General features: G+C 45.3%; 1 protein-coding gene across 2 annotated transcripts in view; it reads left to right on the top strand.

Annotated features, from left to right (window-relative positions):
- The window catches only part of mlxipl (MLX interacting protein like), a 14,172-nt gene extending 9,954 nt beyond the window's left edge, over nt 1–4,218 (top strand). The window contains exons 11-17 of one of the 2 annotated variants that reach the window (XR_014637202.1): nt 350–623; nt 827–936; nt 1,063–1,185; nt 1,759–1,886; nt 2,537–2,660; nt 3,078–3,202; nt 3,747–3,887. Coding sequence is in view for 1 of the 2 variants with exons in the window: in XM_084473988.1 (XP_084330114.1) it covers nt 350–623; nt 827–936; nt 1,063–1,185; nt 1,759–1,886; nt 2,537–2,660; nt 3,073–3,202; nt 3,747–3,925 (1,068 nt within the window). In the remaining variant the exon portion in view is untranslated. Of the gene's footprint in view, nt 1–349; nt 624–826; nt 937–1,062; nt 1,186–1,758; nt 1,887–2,536; nt 2,661–3,072; nt 3,203–3,746 lie in introns of both variants that reach the window. The other variant, XM_084473988.1, reaches the window with a different exon arrangement.
- Nucleotides 4,219–15,000: the final 10,782 nt, after the last annotated feature.

Raw genomic sequence — 15,000 nt, 5'->3', positions numbered from 1 at the left:
TACATGTAGTCTTTCTCATTGTGTTTTCTCTACAGCCTTTAACTGAACAATTGCACAATAAACAGTCTCATTTTTCATGTCAAACTCTTGACATGAAAAATTATCATTTAAATCCACAAACAACCTATGTGTAATCCGGGGCATATAAAGACTGGGACCAGAAAATAATGACTTTCTCTGCATTGAAACCCATTCATATTTTACGATCTCATAGGTCCCATGGGGGTCTACCGGAAGGGGCGGGACTTCACCACTCTATAAACGCAAAAATCTCTGGACCCCTTTGAACTCAATCAGCATCCTCCTCATTCAGGTGTACCTGATGTGTTGATGTGATCGTGTCCTTTAGCCCTCAGCTAGCAGTGTGCACGGGGCGGACGCAACGTCCCAGCTGCGCCTTGTGGCCGCGTGGCCCGCGGGGGCCCGTCTGTCGGGGCCAGAGCCCGTCCAGAGCCCTCCCGTCCTGGGTCCGCTCGGACCCCAGGCCGGCATGTCCAGGGGCCCGCTGGCGTCCCCCCTGCCCGCCCTCAGCACGGCCCCCTCCAGCTCCACCCTCCTGGTTCCCAAGACGGAGAACCTGTCCCCGGTGCAGGTGTACAGCCCGGAGGTCATCAACCTCACCGGTGGGCTGAAGTGATAAACCAGCAGTCTTCCTGTTTTCTCCTTTTCTCCTTCTTTCTGGTTTTGTCTGCAATAAAATGTACTTTATCGGCATTTCATATTATTTGCTTAAAAATAATAGCCATTTTTGATACTTTGGTACTGATCAATTATTATTCAATCGAATAGTTATCTAAAGAGTGATTGTGTTTCTATTCTGTTAAAGGCAGTTTCTCCGGACACGCCGGTCAAAAATCACCTTTGGGGGCCCTGGATCAAATTTCCAGGCCAGAATCATTAAACTCATTCTCCGCACATGGAAAGAACGAAACAAAAGTAATTCATGTTATTTATGTGACCCTGTGCATGTCATACTGCGGAAACTAGACTGTGAAATAACTCCTGCAAAACAAATACCGTAGCAAAACTACAAAAAACAATCTTACAATGTTATTTTTCCAGCAAACAGAGACCAGGAGAATAACACACATCTCAGCGGAGCAGAAGAGACGCTTCAACATCAAAATGGGATTCGACACTTTACATAATCTGGTCACCACCCTCAGCTCCCAGCCAAGCATTAAGGTGAGGCTTTGCTCAAGAGATCTACAGAGATCTGGGAATGTGTGTGAGAAGCTACATGTGCTTGTTAACTTCAGTTCATCTTAATGCTATATACACCATGCAGAGAAGCACATTATGAAAAGCAACATACCGTATTTAACAGAGGCACGTAAAACACAAGTAACAGCATGATGCCAATAACGGTAGGAAGAGCAGTAGAAGCATCAAAGTAGGAATTGCTGGTGGGCAATTCCAAAAAATTGCAAAGGTTTTATAACTTCTGGACATTTTAGGATAGTAATTAGCAGATGGTATGAAAGATTAAGTTCATAAATTGATTTGCTCTATGATGCTTCAATGTTAAATCTGTATTTATCTAAGCTACACTGTTTGATTTGTTATATGATACCTCACTGACATTGTGATGTTTATCTAAGCTGCATATATTGATTTGATATAGGCTGTTTCACTGACACTAGTGTTCATCTTGAGGTAAACGGTGGCTGTCTGCCAGCTGTGAGTAACGAGTCTCACTGCAGTGAAGTCAAGAGTAGCCAAACGGTAACGCCTCCTGTGTGTGTGTGTTGGCTCCAGATCAGCAAGGCCACCACCCTGCACAAGACCGCAGAGTACATCAGCAAGCTGCAGCAGGATCGCTCCCTGCTGCACGACGAGACCCAGAGACTCAGGGAGGAGATTCAGCTCCTCAACTCTGCCATCAAGTGAGAAGGAGAAACGCACCCTCTCCTATTCTCCTGTGTGTGTGTGTGTGTGTGTGTGTGTGTGTGTGTGTGTGTGTGTGTGCGTGGGAATGTGTGTGCATTTGTGTGTGTGTGTGTGTGTGTGTGTGTGTGTGTGTGTGTGTGTGTGTGTGTGTGTGTGTGTGTGTGTGTGTGTGTGTGCATGTGCGTGTGTGTGTGCTTTTAGGTGTGTGTGTGTGTGTGTGTGTGCATGCATGCACATTGGTTCTGTGTCAATGCAAACCAATGTTTTTTGTTATGCAATAATACATGCAATAATATAGGTTACATTTAGTTTACGCTGGAAAGACAGAACATGGTGGGGGACGTGTGAAGGGTCTACTTGAATCATTCACAACCTTTGCTCGAGTACAATGGAAAGGACAAGACAGTTTAGAAACTGTAAATAACTGTTAATCTAGCTTTATTTTCAAATTCTAGATATAAAAATATATGTAACAAAAATCTGGTATTCTGGTAGCAGACTAGTCTTGTGGTTAGGGAATGTTTGACTCCCATCGGAAAGGTTCCTTCTTGCTCGTATTGAATTCACTGTGAGGTGTTTTGAACAAGAGCCCTTACAGGTAGAAGACTCCTCCGGCTCATCCAGTGTGCCGTCTCGTCTCCTGCAGCGTGTGTCAGCAGCAGCTGCCTGCCACCGGAGCACCTGTCACCAGGCAGCGCTTCGACCACATGAGGCAGAGGTTCAGAGAGTACGTCCAGGCACAGACACTGCAGAACTGGAAGTTCTGGATCGTATCCTTTTACACCCAGATAGGCTTGGTTTGAATGGTGAGGTGTCAATGGGTCCATGATAAAAAACATAAGGAAAGGCCTCACTGGCCCGTAATAGAAACAGGTGATTACCATTACCAAAACATGAAACCAAAAGTCCACAAAATGGAATTCCTGTTTGTTGCGTGTTCATTTTTCCTGTACATCTTTGGTCTAATAAATGTATTCTTTGGTCTTGGCGGTGGAGGACGATCCGCCATTGTACAATAAAGATGTGGAAAACATGCTGGAATGCTTATGTACAGCCTTGTACCATGTTCAGTGTGTAAATGTGGCAAACAATCTTTCAGTTTTCTAGTCTAAAAAAAAAATACAACCACTGACTACTGTGTTTTGCCCGAAGGTCACGTTGTTTTCCTTAAGCCGCTGTCAGTTCAGTATCATCGTGGAGCCGCTGTTTGAGTCCTACAACGCCATGGTGTCCACCGCCAACATGGAGGAGCTGTGTCGCACCACGCTGTGCTGGCTGGACCAGCACTGCTCCCTGCCCGCCCTGAGACCCAGTGAGTCACGGAGAACCAGCCCGGCCACAACCTCCACACACACTCCACACACAGGCCTTGAGCAGCACACTGAAAAGACTACTAGAAATACTATCATCCATTCAACGAATGAGCCTCTGCCCTACCAGTGTATATAATTGATATGCCTCGTCTTCTATTTTGTCGTTAAGCCGACATTTTTATCCAAAGCGACTTATCCTACTTACTTTGGATACTTACAGTCAGCCTGGACCCTATGTTCCCCTCTGTCTAAGAGAAATCAGTCACCGATGCAATGTGGCAATAGCGCCCAGTTCACGTACGTCATAAAAGTGCTCTTTTTTTCCACAGGCTCAGATTGTTATAATGAGTGTCTGGAAAATCCAGAAGTTATCCTTTAACCACAAATCCATTGCCCTTTCACATGGTTCTATTCCTACACACCTTATTTCAATGTCAGTTAAAACTGACACTAGTGTGTATTGTGTTTGATTGTGTGTGTGTGTGTGTGTGTGTGTGTGTGTGTGTGTGCGTGTGTATGTGTGTGTGTCTCTCTCCTCCACAGTGGTCTTGAGCTCTCTGCGTCTCCTGAGCACGTCCACGTCCATCCTGAGTGACCCGGGACGTCTACCGCAGCAGGCCACGCAAGCGGTCACCCAGGGACAGGGGGTCTTTGGCACCCCCACCCCGGGTGATGACCACCCCCTCCAGCCCCTGCGACGGGAGAACACGCACCATATGTGAGGGGGGAGAGAGGGAGAGAGAAAGGGAGAGAGAGGGGATAGGAAGGGGGAGAGGGCGAGAGAGGCTTGTTTCCATCACCCATTGCAGCCACGACTGTATTTCCATAAAAATACTGTCGGCGGATAATGTTTTATCTGGACTGTAAGCTGTTATCTTTGTTGAATGTTATGCCTTTTGATGTATAATTGTAATTTGTACAATTTATTTTGAATGGCAAAATCTTGTGAAATCTTGTTGGGAAATGAAAATGACTGTTAAATGAGTTTTTTTATATTATAGATAGATGGAACAAATCCTCTGGTCGTTTGTGAGTTCCAGTGCAGTGCCCGCTCAAAACGCAGCTGTCTAGAACGGGCTGATTGCCTGGTCTCCGGAAATTGCTCCCTGAAAACTGCTCATCCAGACAACTTCACACTAGACACTTCCACACTACTACCTCCTTGGATCCTGGCAAATACATCCGCCCACTGTGAAGTCGGAGGACAGACATGCATGGATACATACAGACGAACATACATACATACAGACGAATAATACAGATGAACATACATACATACTGATGAACATACATACATACATACATATATACATACATACTGATACATAAACATATACATGTATACATACATACTGTATATGCAGATAGAGACTCCATCCATTTTTGTGCAATTTAGATTATGCTATTTCATAAAGCATTTCATACCCGATAACATTGGCCTCTCAAAGAAATAATTAGGTGTACAAAATTGGATAATTTGTTGACAGTAAGCCGACTCAAGACAGTGTCTCATGGTATTATACTAAACTCTTACGTGAACACAATTCGGTTATTTACTCACTAGTACAGTGCTTGTTCTAAACGTGTCTGTTCGGAACATGCATACGTACATACAAACATACATAAATACATACATACATAAATACATGCATAGATACATTCATACATACATACATACATACATACATACATACATACATGCATACATACATTCATACATACATACATACATACATACATACATACATACATACATACATACATACATACAAACATAAAGAGACTCCTTCCATTTGATGAATTATATTAATTAGATTTACTGTTAAAAGATGTTTGCATATTGATTGTTCAAACTCAATTTTGACAAGATGCCACTGGATGACGCTGTTTGAGAGCACTTGACTCGAAGAAATGACCACTCCACAGACCATTGTTTGAAGCTGCATAAGCCACTCCCATCCGACAGAGGGAACTCCACTGCGAATAGCACGCGCAGCGCTCCGTTTATAAAGCTGCTTAGTGCGCTGTCCACTTCAGCACCACAAGCAGAACAGAAGCGACCCAGCTAACACTGAGGAGAAAGAGACAGAAGGCACCCTACAACATCCCCATCGCTCGAAGCTTAACATCGCCACGCACAACGCTAGAAACGTCCACACAACCAAAGAGAGCCTAGAAAGGTGAGCGTTTTCACAGTTTCGCCCTTGCTCGTTGGGATAAAGATCAAGTTGGCACGCGTATGATGGAGAGGCAGAGATAATCTCGCTGTTCGCTACCTTCCTGGTATGTGCTGCTTTAACAAAAACAAAACGCTGATGCTGACGTTAGACTCCGTTATCCCAGAGGCTATTGCGTACGTTTCGAGGTTCGTTGACTCGATATACTACGCGTAACTGTAGCAAACAGAGCGTACAAAGCGTGTGTTTGGGTTAAGCCCTATCTCGCTCTGCAGATGTCGGTGGTTTGTCTGTGTGTATATCATGTTGTGCTCTACTGTTACCAGCTACTCTTTCGTCGTGCCTGCGCTCTTTTGAACTTGATATTTACGCTTCCCACCATGGCCCACAGTATCACCACACACACACACACACACACACACACACACACACACACACACACACACACACACACACACACACACACACACACACACACACACACACACACACACACACTTATATTACATTTTTGCGATATTGCAATCTGTAAGCAAGGTCATAACCAAATTCAAAAAGAAGATCTTCATGAATATCAATATCATTTCCTGACTGCAATTTCTTCAGTGAAAATGCTTTGGGTATATTTGTATTGTTGAATACAACTGAGAACTATGGTTTATCAGCCATCTGTTTTACTTGCAGCGTTGGTAAAAGGATGTTAAAAAAACATGTTATTACTATTACTACTCATGTTTGCTGTGAATGATCATTGTTGTTTGTCCTACATACATCCCTGTAATAATGAGCAGTGTCAATCAAAATATACAGCCTCTATGATACAATAGCTTTACCAAACGCATTGACTATTCAGCTTGGTGTCCTATTTTGTGGTATTTCAAGTTGGGGAAAAAGGCTTTTGTTGGAGATGAGAGTGACGTGCCTTCACCAATCATCTTTATCTGACGGCTTTGCGTTCCCCGAATCTTGCTCCTACTCTCATGGTGTCAAGTTGCTTATCTGTCTTCATCGGCCAACTGTCTCTTGTTTGCCTCTTATGGCTCTTTCCTCCTTGATACACTATAATAACACTGCCCTAAACCCCACCTCCTCCCACACCACCACCACCACCACCACCAGCCACCACCACCACCATCCCCACTACCACAAGCACCACCTTCCACACAAGGTCTATGCCCTTCCAATCTCTGTCCCCTGCCACATCAGCCAGCATCCGCCCAGCCACCCTCCACCATGGCCCAGTGGCTCTGCTCCTCCCTCTGTCCTACTTCCTCCCTGGAAGCCCCTCCTGAAAGGCTCAGCTGGAGGGTCTCTGGTGCCTACAGAGGACGGGGGGGGAGGGTGGTGTGTGTATGTGTGTGTGTGGGGGAGAGGAGGGGCAGGGGTTGGTTGTATGTCAATGTGGATTGGTTAGGGTGGAGTAGGAGGGAGGATTCATAGAGGGAGAGATGGTTTAAGTACATTTTATCAGGCGTAAATGCCTGTCTCTTGGCATCGGGCGGGAGAGCATTGCTATGAAGTAATTAATATAATAGGAAGAAAAACGGCAGGAGCTGGCTGCCACAGCAGGGTGTGTTTCATTGGTCTAAAACAATTCCGCAGAGGCAATTCCGAGTAAACTCTTGAGTAGCAGGGAGAATGGTATTGAATATTTCTACCACATTCATTTGCACAGCTGTGAAGCTAAATTGTAGGGTTGAACCTGAAGCAGGTGAAGGTGTGGTCCCGTTCTGGATGATAATTCATCTTGCTGTTTTATTTAATAGGGTTGTCTGTCACTGCTCCTAGTTTAGAAACCATGGGGATTTCACATTTAGATATCAATTTCAGCCAAAAATGGACCTAAGTGCAGGCTACCCTTTTGGGGACATGGCTTAATCTAGCATATTCCCTTATCGCATTTCAAGAGAAAAATATTGCTGGAAATCTCTAGTTAGTTGGAAGACAAAACATATATTTTTTATCTTTCATAAAATATGTTTATGTCATCCTTTAGCCATCGTGTTTTTTAGAAATATGAATTTGAACGGCTAGTTGTTGACTCAATGACCTACAGCTAGCTGTTCTGTCTGCGTTAGGGAGGTAGTGCAGTTTCCTTACACCTTCAAAAGACAGGTGTGCCTGGCTAATTAAAAGAGCTAAATTAGCCGGGGACCCAAAGTGCCCCTCGGTGTCGGGGGAGTGTGTGACCGTTCGACAGATGTTCGATCACACTCAGCAGTATACAACCCCCGTGTTCTGCTGGAGACCTGTGACTACCCAGGGATAAGCAGTTAAACACAAAAAGATGCATGGGATGTAGGATTGTAATGAACTTGCAGGTCGTAGTTCATAGCTAGATTTTAATTGCTTTTTGCATATTTTTAGTTGCATTTCTTTTTAATTGGGTCCTGTACCGCCGCTGCTCCACATTTCCTGACGGGGGATGACTAAAATACATCTCACCTTATCTTGTCTTACCAGGCGTCGTCCAGTGTGTAGGCTTGCGTTGGTATGCAGAGAGAGCAGGATGCAACAAAAGCTCAGATATCAGAGTTGTTCCGCGGTTTGACAGCATGGGTTTTTTTTCCTCGTGTCGGTGAGGCGTCTACACGTCTGCCGAGCGGAGTCTCCGGGGACGTGAACTGTCAGCATCACCTTGGAATCGCTTGTTCGCGTCTGCGGCAGAGAAAGCAGAATGCAAATGTTTTCCTAATCGGAGCCGGGATGCAACAGCTCCAGCCCTGAGATTAATCATGTAATCATTATCATCCTTATGATGATTACGGGTGACACAGGCCAAGGGGAGATTAATTAATGTCTATCGTGCACTTGCACTTGCGTCTCCGACTCAAGGTGTTTGGAAAGTGTGATTCTGTTTGTCGTATTTCCTAAAAGTTCATTGGAACTGTGGAGGGAGAGGGAGAGGAGCATCGAGATGTAGGGGGGATGTGTATGAATCATGTCCAGAGTCATAGTGCATTTAATGCCTTTTCCTTCTGGCCTCTGACGTGGACCTCTTCTGAGTGCCATGTAGGTGAAGTCCGGGATTGGCAGCACAAGACCAGACAACACGAGAGACAGATAGAGAGCGACGGCTTACAGCAAAACAAAAGCTGTAGCTCAGGTGTTTAAAGGAGGCCAGATGGAGCCACGGTGAGCCCTGCTGTTGTTATCGTGTCCTAGCCGGCCCTGTAGGACTATTGTATCAAGTTTAATCAATCTCTCTCTGTATTCTTTGCTTCTCGATCTATTGAGTTGCTCAGGATTACAAAATGGCTGGCCACTCCTCCCTTGTTTAAGCACATCCATTTTTTTTAAATAATTTTCCCTCGAGCACATGGGCAAACAGACTTGTTTTGTTTGTGTCATTTAAGGCGCGTGCACTCGCAACTCGTGCACGATCGACTTTTGTTTTCCTATGGAGAAAGCACCGCAGCAAATTCAGGGGAGGGAGGGAGTGGCAGAGATGCCTTGCTTACATGTAATAATGGTTCAACTTTGACATGGCACCGCATGGCGCTACCAACCAATCGATTTGCAGCACAGTCCGATAAGGCCGAGTATCTTTGGGCCGCAGCTGATTTTGTGTGTGTAACGTGCGTGCTCAATCCCCAGTGCACAACCTAGCCACGCTGGGCTTCAGACTGCATGCAGCTTTGGGCTGTTTGTTTGCTATCTTCCTTAACGTTTTGGAACCTGTTTTCTCTCCCTCGCATCTTTGCGTCGGAACAGGAGAGAGAGAGAGAGAGAGAGAGAGAGAGAGAGAGAGAGAGAGAGAGAGAGAGAGAGAGAGAGAGAGAGAGAGAGAGAGAGAGAGAGAGAGAGAGAGAGAGAGAGAGAGAGAGAGAGAGAGAGTCCAGGGGAGATGTGGGTGTACGTAAATTGTGTGCGGTGTGATGGTTTTTTGTGTGTTGGCGTGAGAGCCATTATCTATTCAGGGAGCCTAGTACAGCCATGGGCAGCACTGGCCTGAATGCTTGTGCTCTTCCTCACAATGAAATCGTCCACGAAAACCATCCCTCAGTCTCCTTCCTCCCACCGGCAAATGGCAATTACTTCCAATTCTCTTGTTCGTTTTTCCTCGCCTGATGCAGTTGACCTGGTTATTGTCCGGTATTATTTCAGAGTGGGATTAGATTGGTGTCCCCGGGTTTGCGGTTTGGCTCGGTGAAAAAAAGTGTTTCCAGTGACCTGATGAGATCTGAAGGAATCTGCTTCATCTTCTGATCAAAGAGACCCGGAGGAATAAAGTAAGGGAGAAGAATAAGTAATGGGGAAAAAACTAATTTGGATGAAAGACCAAGAAGGATGTTTTTCAAACAGAGTACTAGGAGATGGATCTTCAACCAAGCTTTGTCCTCTTCAAAACGGTCGTTGTTAAGTCTGACATTATTTATTAAATACTTGGCAGGTGTGTGTGGTTGTCAATATGTATGCTGTATATATATATATATATATATATATATATATATATATATATATATATGGTGTGGGTATGTTAATATGTATGCTGCATGCATGTCTGTGTGCATGGATTTGTGTGTGTGTTTTGGGGTGTCCAATATGATAAAATAAGCATATTTAAACTGCATTTTTGAAGTGAGTGTCGGCATGAGGACAGCCTGTTTCCTGGTCTGTTTGAAGCTGCCACCCAGCAACTGCTCACAAAGACCTCTGTTTGCATGCTCCTCAGATATCTTTGGGCTGTGAGTGTGAGTGTGTGAAGTGTGTGTGTGTGTGTAGTGCACCCGCGTTCCCTCGGGACCCCCCACCCCCCTTTCTGTTCTCCTCCAACTTCTGAGCTGCTTTGAAGTCCTCCCCCCCGCCCCCATAGTTAAGAAGTGGGGGAGGAGAGAGAGAGAGAGAGAGAGAGAGAGAGAGAGAGAGAGAGAGAGAGAGAGAGAGAGAGACACCATGAATGTGGGTGAACATGTTTGATGTTTTTTTTAATCATAATCTGTGCATATTTTATTGCTAATATTTTTATTCTATTTATTTTTAATGATTTGAGAACGCGGTCATAGGCTTCATGTTATGACAGCATGACTGTGACCAGGAGAAGTCAAGGAAGGTTAGTGTGGGAAAGAATGACAGGAGCTGGGAGAAAGACCAGAGAAAGACCAGAATAACACCAGAATAACACCAGCATAAGACCAGAGAAAGACCAGAGTTAGACCAGAGTAGGACAAGAGTAAGACCAGAGTAAGCAGGGCCAGAGGGGGGCCAGAGGGGGCCAGAGCAGGGCCAGAGCGGGGCCAGAGCGGGGCCAGAGCGGGGCCAGAGCGGGGCCAGAGGGGGGCCAGAGCAGGGCCAGAGGAGGGCCAGAGGAGGGCCAGAGGAGGGCCAGAGCGGGGCCAGAGGAGGGCCAGAGGAGGGCCAGAGGGGGGCCAGAGCAGGGCCAGAGCGGGACCAGAGGAGGGCCAGAGGAGGGCCAGAGGGGGGCCAGAGTCGGCTGGCTCCTGGGGTTCCTGGTGGAGGAATAGGAGACGTATCGTTGAGGCACGGGGCTGAGGCTGATGACACACTGTATCTAGGGGTAGACTGAGGACTGTGTATGGGGTCGCGTGTGTCTTCCCCATTGATGAATTATGGAGGGGAGGAGTGTCTGATTGCGTCATGCGATCCCACTGTGTCCTTTCAGTGTGGTGTGTGTGTGTGTGTGGAGGGAGGGAGGGAGGGAGGGAGGGAGGGAGGGGGTGCAGCAGCAGAGACAGCTGCCGCACCCTAAACACCCTCAATACAAAAGCCATCTGCCTTGTGGACTCAGGAGAGCTAATACACACACACACACACACACACACACACACACACACACACAAGAGCACATCCAAACAGGCACACGCACACACATCCATCTTTATCTATCTATAAACAGTCCTTTATTAATACATGTTTTAGGGCTCATTATCCATCAATCTATATATCGCTTTGCTCCTGCATGTCTGAGTAGGTGTTCACTGAATAGTGACGTGAATGTCTAAATCTATGTCGTAAAAGTACCTTGGTTTCGACTGTCTCTGCACTGCAATGGTGTAGTTGTGGAAGTATCCGTATCAATGTCTTTTTAACAGGCCACATCCCAAGGGTTTTGAATGTTTCTCTAACGTTCGTCCCCATTTACCCCCTGGTGCTAAAACCCTGGGAATTAACTCCTAAAATTAAGACGTTTGTTTTCTCTGAAAGCCGCTGAACACATTAGAGTAGCAGAGACACAGTCTTAGAGAGAGAGAGAGAGAGAGAGAGAGAGAGAGAGAGAGAGAGAGAGAGAGAGAGAGAGAGAGAGAGAGAGAGACGAAGCAACCCTTTGTGGCGGAGATATTCTTCCAAAGAGGAACTCACTTGTATGTGGCCAGATGGCCGTTTCAGAAGATGTTTTAAAAAATCTATTTCTGTAGTGGCCAGTCCACTATGGGTTTGACTTCTAACTGTTTACAGACACCTTGTCTGAGGACGTTGATGTGAACAGGACGTTTGAGCTTGTCTTCCCCCCCGGCGCCGGGAAAAGTTGAGTTTACTAGTTCTGGCCGAGTTTGTGTTTGCTGTGTAGGGCGAGAGAGGATAGGCTACAACAGCGTGAGAGAGTGAGGTGTAGGGCGAGTGAGGATAGGCTACAACAGCGTGAGAGAGTGAGGTGTAGGGCGAGTGAGGATAGGCTACAACAGCGTGAGAGAGTGAGGTGTAGGGCGAGTGAGGATAGGCTACAACAGCGTGAGAGAGTGAGGTGCAGGGCGAGTGAGGATAGGCTACAACAGCGTGACAGAGTGAGGTGTAGGGCGAGAGAGGATAGGCTACAACAGTGTGAGAGAGTGAGGCATAGGGCGAGTGAGGATAGGCTACAACAGCGTGAGAGAGAGGTGTAGGGCGAGTGAGGATACGAAAACAGTGTGAGAGAGCGTCTTGAAGGTTGAGAGAGAAAAGAATAGCCTTGGGTTTGGTTTTTGAAACCGCTCTAACATGCAGAGAAATATAACGGTGCTTTATTCACAGCTTGTTTGGTGATTTGACTTTATACTTTGTCTGTTCCACATTAGTATGGGAAATAACCCCGTCATGTCTATGACTCTTTTCGTAAAGGTTTGGTTTCAGTGGGTAAGTGGTGAGCACCACTGGGGCCCGGGGTGCGCTGCGTTGTGATTGGCTGCTGGGGACACCCTGAGAACCACGCCGCTGACAAAATGTCTGCAGCGCCGGTCGGTGATCCAGCTCCCCCCCCCCCCCCCAGAGACAAAGTCAGGAATATAAAGAAGTAAAAAGTCACTCAAGGAGACGTTGATGCAAGGGCTGGAGGGACATTCTTTTCTTCCAGAACTTTCTGGTGAATTCCTTCTTAACGGCGCGCTGTCTGCTGGGAGCCGGGTCCTCTGGAGGTTTTGAAGGTCGCTGACAACGTGGTTGGGATCTTGTTCTAGTTATTAGTGTGGTCGCTACGGCAAGCACATCTACTGTTCTTCATACGTTTTCTTTATTCAGTTTGCCTGTTTTTTGTGCAGTTAACTGCTCCTGCATACTTTCAGCTACAGAAACGTACTATCAAAACGTCCAGCTCTTTAACGACATGATGGCTATCCTCTGCGTTTTTTCAAGTTTTAAACTATTTTTTTCTTTTACTATATTTTTTTTTACAATGTAAGTCATTGGGCCTTCTCTGACATTTCTTCAGACATTGTAACTTACCGTTTAACAAAGCAACACACTTGTATCTTCAATAATCTGAAAAACGACTTTCGATGACCTCAGTTTAGGTTCCATATCGTCTTCAGTCTCATTGCTTCACGCTGAGGTAGAGCGCGGAGGACGTGCAGGCAGTGTTGCCAGATTGGGCGGTTAACCATCTGCGGCATTTTAGCAAGCACACTCTCGCAGTTCACTAGGACGAAACGCATTCTAGTTATTTTTTATGATTACTTCCTAATATTACTATCATTATTACAATTCTTTATTTCTATTACCCTTTGTTTTTATTACTATTAGCATGGGCAACGTTTTTCTTTTTTCTTTAAAAATGCTCAAACAAAATAAACAAAGTAGACGGATAAAAAATGCTTTACTCAAACAAACACACATACAACATGCTGTGTGTGTTTTGTGTCATATGCCGTCTGTCGTGTGAGAGGGTTTGTGGCCCGAGCATGGCTCGTCATCGCACATCATTGCTGTCAGTTGGTCCAGCTGCGGCGGGGGATGGGTGAATAATTCATGCTCACCATGATCATACATCCATCCATCCATGTGTGTGGTTGTCCATGCCTTAATATTTAAGTGGTAATCTCTGAGTACATCAATTATTGCTGCAGATTTGATTAGATTTTACTTGACAATTAACTTTTTTCTCTTTTTTTTTTTTTTAATACATATGAACTGCCTTTTAAAAATTAGCTTTTTGCCATTTTAAAACCATGGTTGAAATCAACCTTCTAATTGAATATTTAAATATAAAATATTTAAATACAAATGTAGTCTTAATTATGATTTTTAATAATCACTTAAAATACTAATAATTATTATTCTTTTGCAGTGTGGACATTTGTTTTAAAGGGTTTTGTGAAATGACTATTTTTGTACTTTGTATTAGATTGATAAACACCACAGGTGAAAATTGGTTTAGAAGCTTCCCCATCTCACCCACTGGCTGGTTGGCTTCCCGTAGAGGGAGATCTTTGGCACAGCCTTTGACGTCATGTAAATCGACATGCTATTTTTAGATAATTAACAGGGAAAAACATGCGGGTGGTTGCACCGGCACTATGTTTCCTGGTCAAAGTTGACAATAAATCCTCATTGCACATTGTGAGTTTGAGCACACACATCGGCCACACTAATTACATGATTGTCATTCTGACCAGCAGCACACAAGCAGGAGGCCGACCCAAATAGTTTGAGTGAGATGCCAAGACTAATCACGCTCTTTACTCCCACTTGATATGAGTGTAATTCAAAGCTGAAATAACTGCTATTTTTGATGTGAAATAGCATGAAAACATACTGTGTTATTCCTGGTGGTCATGTCTCCGTATAATCAGTGTGCCAGACTGATTGTTGACTGCTTTCTGGCCCCTCACAAGTTTCTGGGAGGAGCCAAACATGAGCTTTTTGTGCAATTGTTGATGAAGTTACATGGTCAACATGCCCCTTCGGTGCTCCTGAACTACGTGCTGATTGGGGTATGTGGTCCGAGCCAAACCAGATGCATGCTGGAACACGCTGCTGCCAACCTCTCCTTCCCCAGCTTAGTGAACTCGAAGGTGGGTTGAAGGGTTCAAGGATTCCCAGAGGAATAGGGCAAGGAGAAGAGAGTGCCCAGGGCCCATTGGTCGATAGCTGGAGCCCAGTCTTATTTAAACAGTGAAGCTTTTTGAGTGTGACTGTTTATTTGTAATTTCACAAAGTGAGTTGTTTCATTGAAGCGGTCTTTGCCTATTGCTGTTGCCCCTGAGTTTGTTTAACACCCAAGCATGACCTGGGTGTATCTATGGCAACCACCCTCTAGAGAGAGAGACGGCGAGAGAGAGAGAGAGAGAGAGAGAGAGAGAGAGAGAGAGAGAGAGAGAGAGAGAGAGAGAGAGAGAGAGAGAGAGAGAGGATACATTGATGATGGTAAACAGTGAATTATTTAGAGAGTCACCAGACACAGCTCAATC

Source organism: Micromesistius poutassou (assembly GCF_964030765.1).
Source record: "Micromesistius poutassou genome assembly, chromosome: 10".
NCBI classification, from domain to species: Eukaryota; Metazoa; Chordata; class Actinopteri; order Gadiformes; family Gadidae; genus Micromesistius; species Micromesistius poutassou.
This window is presented reverse-complemented; position numbering and strand designations above follow the sequence as displayed.